Source organism: Nilaparvata lugens, chromosome 4 (genome assembly GCF_014356525.2).
Source record: "Nilaparvata lugens isolate BPH chromosome 4, ASM1435652v1, whole genome shotgun sequence".
Taxonomy (NCBI): Eukaryota; Metazoa; Arthropoda; class Insecta; order Hemiptera; family Delphacidae; genus Nilaparvata; species Nilaparvata lugens.
In genome coordinates this window covers 17,750,948-17,773,088 of record NC_052507.1, presented here as the reverse complement: position 1 = coordinate 17,773,088, position 22,141 = coordinate 17,750,948, and the positions used below count along the sequence as shown (strand labels likewise).

General features: G+C 32.9%; 1 protein-coding gene across 12 annotated transcripts in view; it reads left to right on the top strand.

Annotated features, from left to right (window-relative positions):
• Window positions 1-22,141, top strand: part of LOC111051281 (flagellar attachment zone protein 1) — a 37,283-nt gene that overhangs the window by 10,064 nt on the left and 5,078 nt on the right. For 4 of the 12 annotated variants that reach the window (XM_039426808.1, XM_039426813.1, XM_039426811.1 and 1 more), the window contains 13 exons: window positions 3,191-3,563; window positions 5,821-5,966; window positions 7,330-7,584; window positions 8,567-8,722; window positions 9,914-10,060; window positions 11,598-11,780; window positions 12,659-12,822; window positions 13,916-14,174; window positions 16,074-16,169; window positions 16,926-17,018; window positions 18,643-18,801; window positions 20,267-20,386; window positions 21,931-21,984. In XM_039426808.1, the coding sequence (XP_039282742.1) occupies window positions 3,191-3,563; window positions 5,821-5,966; window positions 7,330-7,584; window positions 8,567-8,722; window positions 9,914-10,060; window positions 11,598-11,780; window positions 12,659-12,822; window positions 13,916-14,174; window positions 16,074-16,169; window positions 16,926-17,018; window positions 18,643-18,801; window positions 20,267-20,386; window positions 21,931-21,984 (2,205 nt within the window). The remainder of the gene's footprint in view (window positions 1-3,190; window positions 3,564-5,820; window positions 5,967-7,329; window positions 7,585-8,566; window positions 8,723-9,913; window positions 10,061-11,597; window positions 11,781-12,658; window positions 12,823-13,915; window positions 14,175-16,073; window positions 16,170-16,925; window positions 17,019-18,642; window positions 18,802-20,266; window positions 20,387-21,930; window positions 21,985-22,141) is intronic. The other 8 variants (XM_039426814.1, XM_039426812.1, XM_039426817.1 and 5 more) reach the window with 3 other exon arrangements.

Genomic DNA, 22,141 nt, shown 5'->3' with positions numbered 1-22,141 from the left:
TGTTTGTGTTTCAATATTGCAATTACAAAATTGACCTCTAAATATTAGTTCTCTTTGTAATACGCTTTCGATGGCTCTTCCAATTTTTAATTTGTCTAATAATGGCAAATATTAAGTTTAGATTCAAATATGAAACATATACATGCCATCTCCCTTGAAAATCAGTTTTTGACTACCAATTCCATAATTGATTATACCTACGTTTTCAAAAGTGTCGAGAATGTGTTGGTGATACCTCGATGTGGTCATGGTTCTAAACTCAAGTTTGTTAGTATATTGAAATGAACAATTTCAATTCATTTTTCAATTATAATAATCACATTTACCATATGCTAGGTGCAAGATGAGACAATTTCAAGGGCCAAGCCACTTGAGGCATTGTTTCAGTCGGCACGACAGGACAGGAAGCTCTCCGATTGGCTGATTGGGCTGTCGTTTGGAGAGCAATCTCCATGTATAGAAGCTCTCTCGATTCTGCCATTCTGAGACCTTCCTGTCCTGTCGTACCGTGCTGACTCCTCTGAAAAACGCCTCGTGTGGCTTGCCCTTAACACGTATAAGATGACGCGGCTGGAATAACACATCTATATACTAGCCAACTAACCTTATTATTTATGTAATTTAATTTTATTAACTTATAGTAAGCAGCATATTCCTGCTGTATTTTTTAACACGTGTCTCAACTTGTAGGAAGTAATAGTACTGTCCAGTAATAGTACTAAATTGTATGTACTTCTATCACATGAGTGTTATGTTTTCACATCATCAGTAGCATCGGTGTGGGTTGTGTTTCTAATGCAGTCACTGAGCAAATATAATAATATAAACAATATCTATGTTTCACATTCAAATGTCTTTATTTAATTCAAAAAATGTTGTATTTTCATATTTTATGTTACCATATAAACGGAAGTAACAATAGGCTTTGTTGATGAGTTGATTTGTAAATTTATTTAGGTAAATTTGAGAAACTAATAAGTACTGTCCTCTTTAGCAAGTATACCGATTTTATAGGTATTATTTTAATGTAGCCTATTTTCATTCAACTAATTTTTAATATTTTTTTACTGTCTATTAATAGATATTTTAATAATAATAGATATTAATAGATAGTATCTATTAATAGATATTTTTCTATTAATTGTAATATTTTTTTATAGTCTTAATATTTTGAATTGAAACTGTTATGTCCATCCATCAAATATTCTTTGTTTGTGATATTCATGCATGATATTTAATAAGAATTTATCTTTATAATTCATCTAATAAAGTAGGTCACTAATGTAGCCTAATTACACCCATTAGTGTAATCTACACTAAAAACAGAGATGTTATGAAATTTCTACATATTAAGATGACATGAAAGAGATGATGTCAGCATGACAAAGAGGGGTTTAAAATATTTTTCACCAATTATTTATAATAATGCACTACAATAGTAAAATTGAGATAATTCACCACATAAACGTCTGTAAATGAGTTATGAACGAATTTTTACGAAGGAGTGAGAAACAATCATCTTTAACTTCTGTACAGTACATATAAATAATATTTGATAGGTTGATGAATACCAAGAAAAACATTAATTTTAACTTTCTATTATTTAAAAAATATACATTTATTAGAAATAGTTCATTGATAACAAATGTTAGACTTGAATTAAATGAGAGCATGTGATTGAGTATTATAAACAAAAGATTCTCAAGTATTGCATGATGATTTACATAGGACAATGTGAGAAACGAGTCAGTTCGATTTGTTTCAGTAGCATGGCAAATCTTATTAAGAAGACATGACGAATGATTTATTGTTAACGCTAGTACAAGTATTCATTCATAAAGCTCATTGAATGAGGATTCCTTTCAAGTTGTGTGTTATCTGTTGAAACTATTCTTATCATGAGAGCGAAGAAATGCCAAGCTAATTTTGGACGGATATTAATTCTGACAACAAAAATGCTGTCTTTGAAGAGCAAAGTACAAACGTGCATCTTTATTCAGTATAAACTATCAGGAATTGGATCTCTTTCAATCTCACAACTGACTCACTGAATAATCATAATTTTACAATAAAACCCAAATAATGAAATGTTACTTGAATCGTTACGTTACTTTTACGTTAGTAACATCTACTCTTATATTCAACACTTTGAACAGAAAAGTTTGATCAATCGAATTCTCATTTATTTCATTTTTGTATGATTTTAAAGTATTTTAATATATTATTTTATTTTTTATTATATTTCAATGTCAATATCTTTGAAACGGTTGGGATATTGATGCGCGGTTTTTTTTCATTCATTTTCTCTTGAAATTTTGTATCGAAGTTATGTATCTTATGACTCCCTTCCATTTAATATAATGAAGTTGGATTCAAAATGGCGGATCAAAATTTTGAAGTGACAGAAAAGTAACTGACGCATTGAAGAACCCAATATGTAACCTATAAACTTGAGTGTGAATAGGAAATGACATTGGGTAATACGGCAAGGAAGAACATCCAAAATAATCTATCTGCTGATAATAGCCATATGAATACATAAATAACGCATTAATGTATAATATATACATTGTATGTATTGAATAAAGTTATTGAGTAGGTTTTTTATTATTAATCGAATAGGATCCTTAATAAATCCTACTGTAAAATTATCATTGTAAAAGAAATAGTGAGCTTTTTCCCTGATTTTTACCAATCCTGTATAGTAATTGATTGGTAATTTTTGTCTGAATTTTTCGCACCTCGGGAGGAAGACTGTTCCAACTCAAAAAAGTTGTTTTTGAGAGAGAGCAGGAGAGCAGTTTTAAAGTTTTCATAGGTATTCAAACTTGATTTTCTGCTCTTAGAATCGCTCAATTTCTCTGATTCCAACTGTTTTAGTTTACTTATTACTTCTTAGAAGTGGCTTGTATTTATGTTTTTATTCATAATATGGCTGAATTGGAATGGAAGACTGTTCTAATCGGAATGGCACAGTCTTCCTGTAAATGATTGCATTGGTTTTCAAGTTGCGATATTGTATTCTATTCTTTATTTCTTACAAGTACATAATGAAAATGATAGGGAGAGGGAAACTAAGGTAACCTTGAGCTATTCCTTTCGCTAGTTTAGATAAGGTAACATACATAGTCCGAAATAGGTTAAGTCTTGTAAGTTCTTCACTTCTAAATTCTAATTTTCATTTTTTCAGCATGAAGAAGTGCACAAAGAGTCAGCGCCAGTGAAGGAGCAGCCTGCGCAGAAGCAGGCCAAATCGAAAGCATCGGCTGCACCCAAGCAGCAGCAGCCTGAAACTCAACCGAAGCCTGAGAAGAAGGCGCAACAGCCTTCAGTCAAGAGCACCAACCCACCGGCCGCCGAGAAGACCAAAACTGCGGCCGCCAACCCGGACAAGAAAGAGCAGACCTCCAGCAAATTGACGGCGAAACCGGCTCAAGCCACAGCGGTGGCCATACTGCCCGCTCAAGAGACCGTCTCTGCTCCCGCCATTGTCCAGTCCGGATCACCCACCGTCAAACCCAACAAAAAGAAGAAGTCCGAACTCACTGTACTGCAGCAGATGAGTGAGTAAAATGAGACAAACTTCAAATGAACTGCACATATTACGATATACTAATAAACAAAATAATCCTATATACAAAGTAGCCCACGAGTCACTACTCATCGTAAAGCATATTTATTTATTTGTTCAATCATTTGACATAACACAAACTGAAGGGCCCAGGGGAAAACGATCAAAGTCACAAAATATTTTTCTTCTTCTTTTTCTCCTTCTCCTTTTAAGCTGAGAATATTGTTCTTTTTTCCCCTGTGCCCTTCCTTCCTTTGGAAGTTACTTCCAGAAAAGGCTCAAGTTCAAAACGATTCCAATTCTAATTTATAAGACAGTCTAAATGCAACTAAGTCAAGTGCCACTTTCAAATTTTTAATTACACACTGCAATTTTTCAATCCAATGCAATAAAAAAACACAGATTATTAGATAAAAAAACTTTTTAAGCTTTTGGTATGTTACTTAACAACATGCCGCCCTGATTGTTGAATTATGAATTGTATATCGATGTTTAACAGCTTATTGATTGAAATGATTAAGTGGCCGTTTGACGCTGCTACTGAGTTAATGGAAGCAAGTATGTCTTTTACAATATTGAGGCTTGTTAATTCGTAGTGATTTAATTATATTATATTCTTCTTTAGACATAAGTACTTCATGATTATATGAAACACCTCATTAATTATATTGGTTTCAGATGCTAAACCCTTACTTATCTGAAGGAATAGATAGTATAATAAAATCTGCCTATTAATAAAAATTAATATTTTTTTTCATTTTTTCTTGATCATGTGGAACAGTATATTGCTAATTTTAGCTACTGTGAATCTCAATTACCTCCACTTCGTTATCATTTGAAACCTTCTTTATCTCCATATAAAATATCATAAATCCCAGCTTGTGTATTTTTGATGACAAATCACTAAAATTAAATCTTATAAAATTCTGGTAATTTCTTCTCTTTATGTTGTCACATGATGCTGTCTTTCAATATTATGATTGCTACTAAGTATGTCTCGTCAAATGGATTGAGAATTTCCATGAAAACTAATCATTTCCATAGCCACCTCATTTCCATACCTCCATGTATTAGAGATGGCTATGTCATTTCTTAAGAAATATAAAATTATTCCAATCTATGTACTATATACGTATTATGTACGTATAAAAATTCACGAGTGCTGTTTAGAAGTGTTAATATCATTCTCATACTTTAATCGATTGTTACTTCCGTCCAATTCAATTTTTATTATAGATCAATTGGAATATTAATCGAACATAAGTGATGTGTGAATTTAGCGCTTATCATTAGATTTTTAATTCTATGAGAAGTGAATGAAGCGCATGCGGCAAATGAATTAGTCTTGTCTTCTGATAACTAATTTCAAAATGGAATTATATCTATAGAAAGATAGCTGACATAGTCAATCAGTTGACCTAACATTGACTCCTCTAATGAAAATGCTTAGCTCTAGTATTCGATCGTAATTTTATCTGTTAGAAAGTAGAATGACTTTATGTAATGAGACGTAACTCTTTATCAATTTGTGTGACGAAGCAACAAATGAGCTGAAAATAATGTCTGGTCATTATATCTCTGGGATTTTATCTCTCCCAACAATAGATTTATTTGCTTACTGGCATTCGTAATTTGCAATTTTCCTTATATTGAATGGGAGAAAATTAGCCTAATGTTGCACTATAATTATCCATCTACTAAATTGGTTAACAAATTGTTGCAGCATTAATATGTAACACTGAAATTCGAAAGTAATTCGTATTTGATCGATTTTACTGTCACTCTCACTAATTATTGATATTTTAAATGTCCATTGCAGATGAAAAATTTCGCATAAAAACGTATTGATGTTGATGAAATCGTCTAGACCAGACCCTCTTCCACACACAGGCTTTGCTTTTGTGGAGAGTTTTCATTAAATTTATTAAAAAAATAGTGTTGTATTTTCTATGATTGTAGTTAGATTTATTTATTACGATTAATTATTTAATTTCAGCTGTAAGTTTTATTTATAATTATTTGTTTGCAGAAGATGTAACGTTATTGTATGATTTTAATTTTCGTACCCTGTTATCATGGATAATAAAATCCAATTTATTTGGTTTGATTTATTTATTATTATGATTAATCTGATATCGATTAATTTATTTTCTTAACCTGAGATGATGGAAATTCTCGAATTCTTTGGCAAATCAATAGTTATTAGGTTACTTATTAATCAATTAATTCATTCTATTTTGTATTTGCAGGCAGTGATAAGGAGGGCGTTAATGTGAACCTGCTCATTCCCCTAGTGCGCAAGGCAGAAATGTCTAGATCTGAAATTCAGCTTCTCATTGACACTTTGCTGAATAAACAGTCTGACTCCACTGACATCTCTTCTGAATGGATCGAGGTAATTGTTCACCTATCTCAATTTAATATATCCCTTAATCCTGATTGCTCAAAATTATGTTGAAGACAACAGAGTATTTTTATCATCAATTTCAGAAATGAGAAATGAAATTCAATCCATGAATTCATTTATTTATACATTGATGGATACAATATAATTCTCAACTATGAATGATTGGGAAAGGAACAACAGGCTTAAAGCCCAAAACTGTTCCTTTCCTAAATTTAGATAGAAATTGTCCAAAAATAAGTTATGTTTACACTTAATGATTTTTGTTCAATTTTTATTTATTTATTCGTGGACAGAATCACAAATCATATAAATATGATTAGGAAGGAACAACAGGCTTGGCCCAAATTTATTCTATTACCAAATTTTGATAAATTAATAAAATGTCCAAAAATAGGTTATGTTTCTACTGTAAAACGTTCAAGTTCAATTTTCGTCCAAAAATATATACAAGCTAAACATTTTGAATTTATAGAAATTAAAACACCAAACTATATTTAAATATAACACTTAATTATCACTTCATATTGAATTAATCAAGTTATTTTATAAAATTTTGAACCCAAAAATACACACAACTTCTCTCACTAAACAAAGCTGTTTTTTTGTGTCAAAAATATTTATAAACTAGGAATTTGAAAATTAGAAAATTTGAAAACCAAATTAAATAAGAATACTTCACTAAATCATCACTGATGATAACTGAAAAATACTGTATAATGAATACATAAATAAATATTTGTATCATAACAATTATTCTAGTGCAATTGAAGCCACCTCTAATAGGTTGTCCTAGCTAAGGGAGAATGGGAACATTGCATATGTAGGCTCAGTTAACTTGTCAGCCTGAGTTGAAATGTGAGCGGGAAGTCCGAGATAGATTATGCATTGAAATTCTCAGTGTTGCCAATTCTTTGGACCCAGCATTCAATTGGAGGTGGCCGTGGTACAACATTTCTTGAGTTTGATAATCTAACATTTGCTAAATTCTGATCAACTCATTCGGTGTATTAGAGGATGAGGGAGACAACATGTGCTACAATGCAATGTGATGATGAGAAGGGAAGTAGAATGGTGTAGAAAGAGAAGAAGAGCCGGAGTGAAGACACAAGTGAACTCTAGTGGGATTCACTTTATACAGTCAGTACTTAATCAACATTGGTTTGCTATCCTTGTCTGTCATTAGACAAAGCAGATAGCTCTATCATTCTCTTTCTCCGCACTGTTGTCAAATCGTTTAGCAAAGAAGAAATATAACTGTTGTCAAAATACGTATTTTATCTCAATTATTATGAACATTTAAAATTGAATCGGGCGAATGAGGTGTTGAATGTGTTTTGTGTTGTTTGTATAGGGCCGGCAAGACCCAGTGATGAAACTGAAGAAGCAGCTGGCTGACAAGGAGCGCGACCTGACGGAGGAGCAGGAGAAGACGCTGGGCCTGCACAACCGCCTCAAGGAGCTGCGAACCGAACTGAACGGCGAGAAGCATCAGGTGCGCGCGCTGGAGGGCGCACTGCAGGCAAGGCAAGCCGAGCTCGCCGCAGTTGCTGCCAAGCTGCAGCATGCCGCTGACGAGAAGCAGGCGCATGCGCAACAACTGCAACAGGTATGCAATAGAAAATATTCTGTGTCCAATGCCGCATCTACATTTTGGCCTAATGACTACCATCGCCAGTGTGCCAGCGCTGGCCTTCAGTCCACTTTTGGCCCAGTCTGGTAACTCATAGTAGGCAAATGAAGGCCAATGACGACCAGCGCCAGAGTGTGAATTTTCCAGCGCTGGTCTTCACTGGCCTTCATTTGCCTACTTTGACTTACCAGGCTGGGCCAGCGGCGATATGGATTTAATTCAGTTTAAAATTAAATTTAGTTTAAACAGTCACCGTGCAACGGCACTAAACGTGTAAAACCGTTGTTGTAGTTGACGTGTTCACATTTATCAATATTAATAGTCGTCATGTGTAAAGCTGGGTTTTCGTTTATGCGTAAATGCCGTCGTCGACCACGACAGGGAGAGAATCTCAGATTGGGTAGATTTCAATTTGTCTACATAACCTAAAAGATTATGATCAATTATGTTTTAATGGGGCAGGTTGAGCTTATACTTTTATATACTTATAAATGGCAATATGTTTATATTATTAGAAATTAATTCTTTAATAATAAAGACAAATAATTAAAAGTTATTTGATCAGCTGTTTTAGCACACTTGAAATTTGGACAATACGAATGTCAATAATGCTTGCCGTCGTCGACTGCGGAAATTTACGCATAAACGAAAATGCACCTCAAGTTGTTCAATTGCAAATTTTAAGTTAAAATCAAATGCATGACTAACCCTCCATAATCAATATTTCTCAATTTGAACTGAAAGCTCATTGATGATGTATTACAGTTACACAGTCAGGTCCATGTAGTTTATCTTGGCTATTAGTGAATTGTACTCACCTTGTTTCTTACATGCCTATTTATTTACTTTTTCTACCTTACTTTTCATTTACTCACTTGATATGTTATCTATGCTCATCTTGTATGGTTGTTTTATCTCACAATATTTAGGTTTTCCATTGTTTTGTTGAATTTTTCAGCTGCAAAGCAAACTAGGGGAAGAAAGACGAGTAATAATGAAATTGCAAGAGGAGAGCGGTCAGGCGCAGGGTGCCTTCCAGACAGAGCTGCTCGCTCGTCAGCAGACAGAACTGGTCGTTGCAACGCTCAACGAGCAGATACGCCAACAGCTAGAGGTAACAAACATACAAAAGTATTCTATTAATCTACTAATCTTACAACTATGCATGAAAATGTTATTTGTCAAGACTATAATTTGTCATGACGAGTTGGCAAAAATATATGGACATTGAGATAGATAGGACATAATAATAGAGACTTCAGTGCAACTGGCTGTAAGTTTTGCATTTCAATACTACTGATTAACAATAGTATATTTATTATGCATCTTATTTGAATTATTAATAAATAACTATTAATGAATTACAATTTTAATTCATACATCCTGACCTCTTCCAGTCGAGAACAAGTATTGGAATAGGATTAAATAACTTCATTCATCCATCCATCTAGAATTACAGTTCTTGAAATAATTACAAATTAGGCTACATTACTTTGTAATTTAATCTCTGTTAATTGTGCATTGAATAAGAATTATTGTAATGAGTGTTGTGATAAGTTATACATAAGTTACAATATAGAAAGTAATTCCAACTAGAGGAGTTCGATGCAATGGATGCAATCAGTTAGTTAGATTCAAATTTGCAAAGATAGGACACAACTTATTTACTTATAGAAGACTAGAATTAGTGCTAATAAATTGGTGATCAATAAGTTGAGCTATTTACAATAATATATATTTAAATGCATATTGTGAAAAATTGTATTAAAATCACGTCATATTTCATGAATATAATTAATTCATATAAATTGAATTATATTTTTTGTAATTATAACTGTACGCATCGTTTGCAGATTTGATTTTGCCCAGAGCTCTTCTCGTGGTGAACTAACAATAGCATACATCCACTCACGCTGTCATTGGTTATAAATTGGTCACAAAAACGGATAGTTGTCAATATTTTGTTGTTTTGTGTGTTTTGAGTAAAATATTTAAATTTTATTATTTGGTATTCAGTCCTTCCTTTTATGGGAAAAGGATAATTATACCTCAGCATCTGCTGATTATTGCCTTTTGAATTGTATAGCTTTTGATTTAAAAAAAATAATTGTTTAAGGAAGCAATAAACAATTTATAAATAAATAGATAAATTTATTTATTCAGTCTATCTAAATTCAAAATTCTGGTTTGTATAAATATTTTTGGTCTGTAAATTATATAAAAGTGAAATCCAAACCTCTTTTTGGATTAAAAAATAGTCTAGAACGTTGATTGTGATTAATAAAACAATGGGGTGTTGTTGTAGACGATTGCGGCGCTTGAAGCGCAGATGAACGGGCAGCTGCAGGAGCGTGAAGGCCTCACCAGCGAGCTCAACATGCTCAGACAGGAGCGCTCCTCCCACCTGCAAGACTCGGCCGCGCAGGCGCAGGACTTGATCCGCCAGATCGAGGTACATTTACTTACCATTAGTTATACCATCTAGAATACATCTAATGGTATCGGGCATTCATGTTCCAAATTTCACTCTTAACTCAAGCCGATAGTCCTAGTAGTTATTTTTCGTGAAGCTATGTGACGCTGGTAGTCTCTTATACTGTACCGTTCTTGTACTCTCACCCGGCCAAAACAGTAATAATAGACAGTAGTCGACAGTAATCGGCTTGAATTAACAAAAATTCAGCTTGAGATCAGGAACACAAACTACCTATACCACGGAATATCTTCTTACGCTATCTTTTCTTTATGGTAATACACACATCATCGTAAAATACCAACTAAAGTAGCGAATTGTTCTCCCAGTGACATGTGAAATTTATTTCTAGTTCCTATTGTATAGGTCTTCAAATATACTTCAATATTAATTATTTATAAAATAGAATTATAGTACCTTTAAAATAATAAATTAATGAATACAAATTGTAATGTAACTACTAGTAGGCCAGTTATTTACATTACAATTTCATATATAGTAAGTTACATTACATTACAGTATATAGTAATTTAAGTTCCATATTTTTAAAGTGTATGACTTCAGGGCTACTACTTTCTTGTATTTATAAAATAGAATTATAGTACTCTTTAAAATAGTAAATTGAAATTGTAATGTAACTACCAGTAGGCTATTTACATTACAATTTCAATTTATTATTTTAAAGAGTACTATAATTCTATTTTATAAATACAAGAAAGTAGCCCTGAATTCATACACTTTAAAAATATGGAACTTAAATTACTATATACTTTGCATATTTCTATATGCAAAGCTTAACGATGTTGTGAGTTTTTTAGCCTCTATGACTCGTTAACGTAAATTACGTCATCTATAGTTTTTTCAGGATCAAATAGATGATGTAAACATGCGTGTGTGTGTGAGTTGATCTTGAAGCAGCAATACTGATTCTCAGTACACATAGTTGTAAATGAACTGAATAATCACAGCACGTGATGCAGTGTGAACTCGTATTCACGAGTCCAACAATCAACAGCTAATATGAGTCATCAGTTTTATAAGCACACAAAACTTGATGTTATTGTTGTCTCTGCTTTCGATGAACATAGTACAAGTTATTTCTTGAAATATACCAGGTAAATAATTCAAAACTAGATAGCTATCTATTTTCTTCTATCTATTGACGTTCAAGCGGATATCATGATGTTTGCTTCAGCCTTCGGTTGAAGATCAACTGGTCATCCCGAGCTGAAAACATGAGAGTTTCAGACACTTGAAAGAAGTAGGTTAAAATATGCATTAAGAATGTTTTGGATGCATACATCTAGCCAATTGACAGCTGAACTTGTATCTAGTATTACAGTGTTGCCAGTTGCAGTTGGGGATGGCATTCGACTAGGTATGGCTGTGACTCTACACATTTTATTGTGTTCCATTGTATAAATAATATTATATTTCTTCTATAAAATCAGGTATATTGTGGAACATCTAAATTGATCCAAAATATTAATATAACTGAATGTTTTTGTTTGTCTAGGAACTGAGACAAGTGCAAGCGAAAATGAGTATTGTGATGGGAAATTCTCACATGGAAAACACCAAGCTAGCCAACGAAGTGGCAGAACTGAAAGAGCAGCTGTCCTTATCGAGTAGTGAAAATGAAAAATTAAATGCAGCTTTACAAAACATTCAGGCAGAAAATAAGAGACTTACTCAGCAGGTAAATATGAATACGTTACTTTTGGATTTTTGTAGCTTTTTTATTTCACATACTGCACATCTTTAAATGTCTTTGAAATCAACGAGCAGTCATTTAAGATTAAGTTGTTTAACCTATTATCAGGATCAGTCTAAAGTTGGCGCCTTCTTCACTCCTGAGGAATAAAGCTGTAGACGTTTTAATGATGATAACTGGACACAATCATCTGCAAGCCGATTCGCCCAGAATTGGAACTATGAATTAGTCCATTTAGGAATGGTGATTAGTCCAATTGGGAATAGTCCATTCTGTTGACTAGACATTGCAATAACTTCAGAACTCTTGCAATTCATTGCAAGCGGTAAAAACATTCAAAAAGTAATTCTGATTTATATTGGGCTACAAGAAACCTACAGTAGTTGAAGTGTAGATAAGATCTAGTGTACTGTGTTGTTTATTTTATTCCTTTATCTATAGTTTGTGTAAACCTTAGTTTGTAGCATTTCTCGTGTGGAGTAGAGTGCTGCCAGATTCCAGAGAGCCTGTGGAATGATTGTGTGAAAGAGAGCGCAGGCCTTTCTGATAGAATCAGCATAAAAACGGCAACCGTGTGCTCCTATTGTTCTATTAAATTAACATTGACCATAGAGCTCCGTGCTGCAAACTAAGATTTGCATGGTCTATAGTGTCAACATTATTGCATTGTATCATTGTACCATATTGACTGGTCTATTTAATTTTAATAATCTGTCTGTGCAGATGAAATAGTCTCTTCTGATTGATATCTGTGACACTATCACATAATTCTAAGCGTCACCCAAAGCCAAGTATCTGTATGACAGTGAATGTGTTGTTCACCTTGGGACACCGTTGATAATAGTTTGAGTGTTTGTGTGCAGGTGTGTTCGGCGAGTGTAGAGGCGACGCAGCTGCGCAGTGAGAAGGAGAGCCTGGCTGCGCAGGTGACCGCCTCCATGGAGCGGCCGGCCACCGAGGGCCGCGAGAACGGCGACTCAAACAACTACAACGAGAGCAAGCATGCGCGTATCGAGGACCAAGACAGGTTGGCTAACCTTTCTAGTAGTACATTTTTCAATGTTCTTGAAACCAAAATAAACAATCAGATATAAATGCCAAATCTGCCTCAGTTTCCCATGATCCACTATTGTATGTTTCCAATAAAAAAGATTATACCACTTGAATGAATAATCGTTTTAATTTGAATTTTAATTTTAATTTGACATGAATGGACTTGATGTACAACTCAGTTGGATCTAATAAAAACAAGTTCAGTTTCTTAATTGTCTGGGGCTAGACCATACAAGCGAATGCTTGTCCGAACAAATATTATTATTAAAACCTGGATGTACCCAGTTGTGAGAGCTGTAAGTGGATTCATACATTTTTCTGAAGAAAATTTTTGTTTGTTTTTTTTAGCCCACTACGTAAATTGTTTGGAAAATGGATCTCTTGTGTAGGGGAAATGCTATGTGGAAGTGGAATTTACTATATTTATTAATTCTGTTGAATCCTCAATGCTTCTGGCTACCGACCAAGTCATATATATTTTTTCCTTTTTCCTTCGTCCTGTTACCCCCAGAAGAGAGGAGTTTATTACAGAATATATAACAAACAAAAATGAAAAATACACTTATAAAAAAAAATCTTACAAACAAAAAATGAAGAATAATAAACAAAGCAATTCCCTTTTCAGTGGAAAATTTCTAAAAATTATATCTTACCAGACGAAAAATAAATTCTCCAAAACTTCTAAAGAAGGTTTGACTGGAGGAGTCTTGTTTTACATTATATTTTTATAAGAAAAAACATAGAAATAGTCCATTGATTTAATCAATCAGTGAACTCAAAAGTAATTACGTGCAATTATCACATGTAGTAATTTATAAATAAACACAAAGCAATGTTATTATACAGTATAAGCACTTTATTTTACATGTTGCCAACTCATTACTTTGTTAATAATAATAATAATAATGGATGAATCTAATTCTTTTTAAACACTTTAATTTTATTATAAATTAAATATACTGAAAATAAATGGAAATTATTAGTACTGTACCTGTACAAAGTTTTCCAGGATTTATTGAACAAATTGACTTTATATCACAATACATGACTTCGTTTTTACATTACAGTTTACAAAATAACAAAGACTTACTCCTAGAAATGAAGGGTCAACTGAAATCGAAAGAGTTGACAATCGACAGCCTTACTAGCGAATTGCAAACCTACAAGACTGAAGTGACAGAGCAGCAGACTGTGCTGAAGAACCTGAAGGAAGAAGTGAACACACACAAGCAGGAGGCCGAGCGACTCTCAGCCGAACTGCTGCAGCAGAAGTCGCAAATCTCCTCACTCAATGAGAAGCTGCAGTCGCAGATCACCAAAAACAATGTGAGTTGTCACACCTGCGACAATACTTGGCATGTCTCTGATTTGATTGCATCATGATTTCCACTAACTTTTCAAGTTGGTATTGTTATTCTTCTACTCAGTTTGTTTCGCATTCAGTAACCATGATAAATGAAAAGGCCTTGTATTTGCCGACACCAGGCAGACACGTAACATATTTTCCAGAAATAAATTTGTTACTTGAATGTGCATATCCACATCTTATAGAAATTAAGTGTAATGTCTCGGAATAGCACAGATTTCCTGTATTCTTGATTAAAATATCTTCAACGCACGAAATAGACCTGCAATGTTATTGTAAAATAAAGTACCTACTGTGAAATATGATAAATTATACCTGTTTTTTAGATTTGTCAGGTTGATTTTTTTATGGTAGAAACATGAGATTTCTTACAGGGTCACACTACTTATGACAACAGGCCCACAATCACGAGTAAACATCAGTTTGCCGCCGCGGTGTCTGGCGTGTTTACTACAGTTGTGTGGCCTGTTGTTATAAGTAGGTACTATATTGCACAAAAATATTACAGGTATATTTTGTGCTTTCAGCAACTTCAAGATATTTTCATCAAGAATACAGGAAATCTGTGCTATTCCGAGACATTACCGCTTGAAGATATATATATTGATTGACAGCCAGTATTCTCATTACATCACTTTCCATTTAGAAATATGTTTGGTAGATGGAAAGAGAGGCGTTATAAAAAGTACTGGCCGCCAGTAATTTTCCATCTTTATTTTCCCTGACTACTACAAGCGACTTGACGATATATTTTCCAACCGTTTTAGCTTTAACCATATTTTTATTTCACTCACTTTTGAAGGAAATCAAAAATTAGATGAGAAAACAGTCTTTCATAACAAAAAATAAGGTTTAGCTTTTAGAGCTTTAAAATTAATTTTCTATGATAAAAAACTGAAATGTAATTTCGACGTAGATTGAAATTAGACGGTCAGCATACTGCGAGTATAAAATGAGCTTTAGCTGAATGTGTTTTTTTTTTGTTTACCCAATGAAACAACATTTTTTATTGTTTTATACTTTACAAAACCTAATATCTACAACAGAATAATATTCTACATCAGAGCTGTCTGGTGTTGCTTGATGTAAATAAGGTTGAACATTATTTGATTATTACGTTACATTGTTACATTTTTATGAATGAATTGAACTCGACTTTGTATCAATAATGATACATGTAAATTTAATTCACTAGTGACTAGACTAGTAAATGATACCACAGAGAAAGTAGATTCACATTTTGTGATTGAATTCCAATCCCTTTTCAATAATAGTATTTTGTAGCCTAATACTTTTAAAAATACAGTATAGTAGTATTGTTTAGTTTGGTACTTCATTAGTATTGTACAGTATTATATTTAGTACTATTGATAATGCATATTTTAAATTCTGAATTCATAGTTATATAGGAACTAATAATATAACTTTCCATGTATTCAAAATATCATAATCAGATACAATTATAATGTATTTAGGCTAAATTCCTTGAAAATTCTTTCACCTTCAAGTCTAGATGATTCATACAGTGAACGCGTTTAAACAAAAATATATCCTAATTGAAACAGGCATGGGTTTCATATAATTTCTTGCGTAACATATCCACTGTCTTTACTATTAGCAATTTATAATAAAAGGTTCTTGTAGAAAAAGGATTTAGTTGAATGATGTTATACATTTGAAGTCTTTTGGTTTACACATTGCATTAAATGTAATTGAAATTGAAATTCTAATCATCGCCTGTGAAACTGCATGCGATATTTTAAAGCTGAATCTGTTGTGATTACGTTTATTTTGGGGGTTTTATAATCGTCTAAGGCAATGGTATGGTAATAAGGGTTTTTGATGGTTTCCTTGTTTAGGACTTGCGAAAAAAGAATTGGAAGGTGATGGAAGCTTTGTCATCTGCAGAAAATAAGCTACAAACTAAAATGAAAGAATCTCAAAGACTAGGAAATGTAAGTCATTGGTCAAATGAACTGTTGGTGTATCTAACAAATATCGAATTTCCATTTGTTTAAGATCTCCCTCCTTTTTATAGTATTAATTAAATATGTGTGTTACCCCAATAAATAATTGTTGCATGTATTTTTCCTTATTTTCGTTGTTTAACTTTTACGCTTATTGTCAGATTCACACCCAAATAATTTGTCGAAGTTTTAAAAATAAAGTATCTCATCTTAGGAAGCTATGAACAGGGAAATTTTCATCTACTTCAACTTATTTAGAAGCTTGCTATTATATGAAGCTGAGTTGCTCAAGTTTGTGAGCCAAATCTAACGTGTTTCGAAGTCAATTTTGTTTGTTTATGTTATTGAATGTTCTTAATTTTAACCTGCATGGAGATGATTACCAGGTTTGATGTTTTTGGTGAATTGTTTTATAGAGAAATTCCTAATTATTACCTGAGACTTTCAACAAAATTGTATTTTCAACTAGAATGCATTTTATTTTACAATCAATAATTGTAAATTCAAATTAAGAGATAAGGTAGGAAGTTTGTGTTTGCTTGGATGAATTGCTTCAAGTGATTCGATTTCATTTTATGAAGGTTCAATATCTAATAATTCATGTCTCATTCCGAAGTAGGAACTATAAATAAATTTGTTTGTCTCTGAGGAGTTTTACCTGTACTTTAACAAAATCCTATTGTAATTGAACTTTGAATGTATAAAAATGTGAATAAATTCCACTTATATTGTATTTGTTTACAGGGAGTGGCTGAAAAAATGCTACAAGAACAGCAGTCTTCCACAAGAAAGCTTTTGCTTCGAATTTTCCCCGAAATGAATGTTCCTGAAATCAAGGTAGGTTATAATATTTTATTCCGAATATATTGTATATAGACCAATACTATCAACTATTTTAAGTAGCTCTATTTTTGGAATATACTTGTAAAATGTATCAGTTTAATAATCCATTATCACATTATGGGTATGATAATCTTGCCAAAATATACTTTATGTCGATTTTGAAGTATAAATACCCATTATGTTCCAAATATATCAATATTTTTCAAATTGATCAATTTTCAATTTCATGTAGTTCATAGTCTTATCATTTATACTTGAAATAATTACATTCAACCCATTTTTTCTGGTGAGCAAAAAACGGAATTATAAAATACAAGGGAACATTGGAAAACCAAAATTTATCATTTTTCCAAGATTCTGAAGTTTTTTAAAGACGTTTTTAATGTTACCAAAATATCTTTTTCACCAAAATTTGAGTGAGACGGATTATTATTTTTATCCGTTTTTATGTTTTGAATATTTTTCTATGGTGAAATTCCATTTAAACTGTCAGCATTGGTTGAATGGAAAGCATAGATGTTATTCACGAGAAATACTGACAGTTTTAAATGAATCTCACTATAAGACCAGATTGTTAGAAAAGAAGATATGACAGGATATGAGAACAGCCTATCCTTCGATAGATGGAGCTATGTTTCATAGTCCTTTAGTGCAAGTATGTTTGGTATTAGCCTGAATCAGGGGTAGAACACTCATCCATATCGCTTGCAGAGACCTTGAAGACAGTTTTTACGCCATCTTAGGCTAGGCACACACCAGTTAGTCAAGTCAAGACAAGACACGTTCAGTCACAATACACATAGTTGCTTATGAAGACATGTCTAATTGCAATGACTGTGTGTTGCGTCATAAGCAACTATGTGAAGTATTGTGTCTGATCATGTCTTGACTAACTATTGTGTGCCTAGCCTTACTGGTCACTTACAGGCGACAGATTCAAATAATGCCTCATCTTATACCAGCTGTTTCATACTGTCAACCAATGTACCTAGAATACTAGGTATTCTAGGTGCATTGCTGTCAACATTAACTTATAACTTTAAACTATCAAAAACAGCAACTAGTATTGAGAGAAAGCTGAAAATTGAAAAATGAATGTTACTTTACAAGGTTAGTTACAGAATAAATAGATAATATACCTGTTAAATGTTACTCCAGGTATCTTAATCATTATAATTAAAATTAGAAATCTAAGTACTCTTTTAAAATTGTTCATTCATTGTTGTGATTGACAATTCTAAAAGGGTACTTAGATTTCTAAATTTTATTTATATTTGAGAGTAGCCCTAAAGAAAAAAAATACAATATTATTCATTATGTTTTAATATTGGTACACCCGTATATATGACATGTACTTTCCATGAATAAAGTAAAAAAAAACATTCAAAACTCATTACAATTCAACAACATAAAGTGTTCCTCCATAAGAGCATGTGCATTTATAGGAGAAAGCAAAATGGCGACCGTGGTAAAGAGTGGCAGAAGTCTATTCTAATGATTTATGCCGGGACGGGTGGATGTCCACTCCAAATCTATATCCTCCTTAGCCTGAATACAGTATATTATATCTGCGTGGATGTCTAGTATTAGTCAAATTCACTGTGTATTATTGTTGCAGGACCAAAACAAATGGTTGGATGAGCTGGAGTCGGCTGTGAGTGAGTGGAAGTCGAAGCAAACACCGGCCGAGCAGCCAGCCGACTTGGCCGACCTTGAAAAGCAAAACGCCCAGCTACAAGCAATGGTTTCTCATTACAAGAAAATCATTGCAGATACGGTAAATATTCTACTGAATATCAATTGTAGTCAGTGCAAACCTTAGCTTGCAGCACGGGGCCTTAACGTTCTGGAAAGGAAAATTTAGTATTTACCACAGCTGAATATATATGCAGGAGCATACTTACAGTTACTTGGCGGGCCGAATAATTGGACCTCGATTACTGACGTGAACTCCACCGAAGGGAATATATTTCGACGATTCCCCTGGCACTGGACTGCGGAGAAGATGAGACAAGTAGCAAGTTTATGGCCATGTTATTTCTTACGAGAATAAGACGCACTATTCCTATCAAAAGTGCCTATGCTTTCTTTTTCTGGTTTCTGTGAAATCTGGTAGCACGGTACTCTATAACTGCAATGCTGCAATCTAAGGTTTGCGCAGACTATAGTACCCTTTGATTTACACCTTATTTGTTTTTCAAGAACAAATATTTATTTAATACAAGCAGACGTGAAAGCAAAAGGTTATCATAGCCTAAAACGTTTTACAGTACAGTTACTAGGTACAATAAGTATAACAACTTTTTCGTATAAAATCGATTGTCATTTCATGTACTATGTTCTGTATTGATGGATTTATCAATGTTTGGATTTTCAAAGCTATTTATGATCTATGTATGAAGTATGAAAAGAAAGTGTTTCTTACATGTATGAATATCCGTAATAAAAGTTATAAATAATATTCTCATTACATGAACATATTCACATAATAGGCACGTTATGTTGAAGAAGTAATTTCTACAAAAGTATTGCTGCAGTAAAATTACTGCAAAATATATTCTTTGAGCAAATTTTAATTATTTTTGTACTGTATCAGATTAGTACATTTGTATGTAATATTTTGAATGTTTTATTCAATGTTCAGAATGATGATGCTTCTTACTTACTTCTGATGTCTTCACCACGGTCCAAAGATCGGGGGATTGTCCATGTTTTAATAATAATAATTTTCATTAATGGAGACAAACAGGCGGAAACCTATTTTGCCTCCTTCACACAATACAATATTTACAACATATTATACGATTTTAAATAAAAAGAAAATGAAAAATGAAAGAAGAATACAAATAATAGTTAAATATAAAAAGAAGAAAGAATGTCTGTGTATAACCAAAAATAAAAGGAAATTATTGATTGTATAATAAAAAATAGGATAAAATTAGAGCACCAATCACAAAATGACAGATCACATGCTACCCAACCAAATATTATATGATATCTTACGGAATTTGGAGGGGGAGAACCAGAGATATAAGTTTTTTATCGATCTCCTTATCAGGGTTGTCTTTAGTCAAGTAGGCAGGTTGGCAGTTGCACCGCTATCATCTGAAGTGGTGGTACAGATATCTATCTGTTCCTCAATAAATTCAGTCACTGATGGTTTTTTATAATGATGGTGTGTGTGTTGTGTAAATGTTGAATTCTATTCGATGTATAGATGATGTGGGTTGTGTGTGTTGCAGGAGGGAATGTTGAACAGACTGCAGAGCCACGTGGAGGAGGAGGAGGGCAAATGGGGGGAGGAGATGGAGACCCTACAATGCCAATTGGAAACTGTGACAAGAGAAAGAGACGCTCTTCAGGTATTCTAACAAATTCAATCTCTTCTAAAGCCCGTTGCACATCGGGACAGTAGTAGCTTCCTCTCAAAGATATTATAAAGGCTAGCCTTGGCTTCCAATATGCGTTCATAAGCTGTTGAGGGAACACGGAATTGGAATTGCTATGTACATTTGAGTTACAGACATTTCCAATTCCGCGTTTCCGCGACTGCCTGCAGATGGTACTGTTGTCCCTATGTGCAGGCTGATTAATTCATGGTCACTTGAACTGTTCTTAAATAATCCAATTAGTATCGTATTTTACTTTTTCTGTAGTTGAAAAGTTGATATTGTGGTAATTATTCATATTAAAAAAAAAGCCTAAGAAATTGTCAAAACCACAGATTTTATTAAAAGTTGAGTAGTAAAATACGTTTATCAGAGATTGACAATGGTGTAACAACCGAAACCGGTCTTTCTACTTTTAATAAAATCTTTGGTTTTGACAATTTATTAGTATTTTTATTTAATATCTTATTTCACTTGAACAGTGTACAGAAACATTTTAACTTGAACAGTATAATACGTGTACTCGTTCTAACAAGTAGTAACTCGTTCTAACAAGTAGTAAAAAACTAACTTTCTCAATCTATTCATTTTTTCATAATGTGAGTCATTTTCTCGGTTCTAGTGTATTTAAAGCAAAAAACTTATCCACAAATTTGTTATGCATGTATTATTACTGTTTCAAAATAATTTATTGAGCTGTTTGCTCAAATCTGTTGCATATTTTCGAACTAAAAAATTGGACTCAAATTTATTCAGTGACAAAACATAACCCAAGTTCTGAGAGTATTTATATAAACATTTTGAAATGGTCAGTTTTGGACTCAGCCTGTTGACCTTTTCTTAATAATTCATGTATGATTCGTTTCGTATATATTATTTAATGTAAAATGAATGAATAAATGTATAATGAGGTTATGGCTTGGAAACCATAGCACGGTTTAATGAACATAAAGTTTGATGCTATCAGTATCTTGATGAAAATTGTCATTCATCGAAATGCAAGGCTGTGTTTTATCTTGATTGGTAATTTAATGGAATAGGAGCTCCTCACATGTTCAACAGTCTTTTCAACTAATAACAAAACTCCAGTTCATTTTAAATTCATGTATTTTGATACGAGCATTTGATTCTTAACATTTTTGAAATCTTAAAAGAATGTCTTTGGCAATCATCTTCTCACTCATATTATCCACTAAATGAATTTTCACATATCAAGTATTTACTATCATGAAATTAATTACTTTACAGTAGTTGTAACAATATGTTTAAATAACATCCTCTCCCTAAAACTAGTAAAATTTAATCTCTATTTTTACATAAGTTGAATAATATCATCATTATATTATGTAGAATAATAATAATAATAATCATATATGTAGAATAATAATCATCATAATATATCTCATCATCATCCATCGCATTACCAACGCACAAACCTAGAGCTTATGTTGGCATCATCCTTAGAACAATATATACTGTATGTACTAACTTAGATGTATATATTTATGTTGTCACAGGCGAGTAGTGGGGCTCATCAAAACAAGACAGCTAATGGATATTGTCTAATTGATGTAAGTTTAATTAGATTTTTTTCTTCAAGTTTGGCTTTCTTTGCATGTTGATGTTTATTTCTTACTAGTTTCCACCATCTTCGATATTTGGGCATTAGTTTAGGGTAGTAGAAACCTTTCATGTCTGTTTATGATGTACAGCAATCTCCTTGCATAT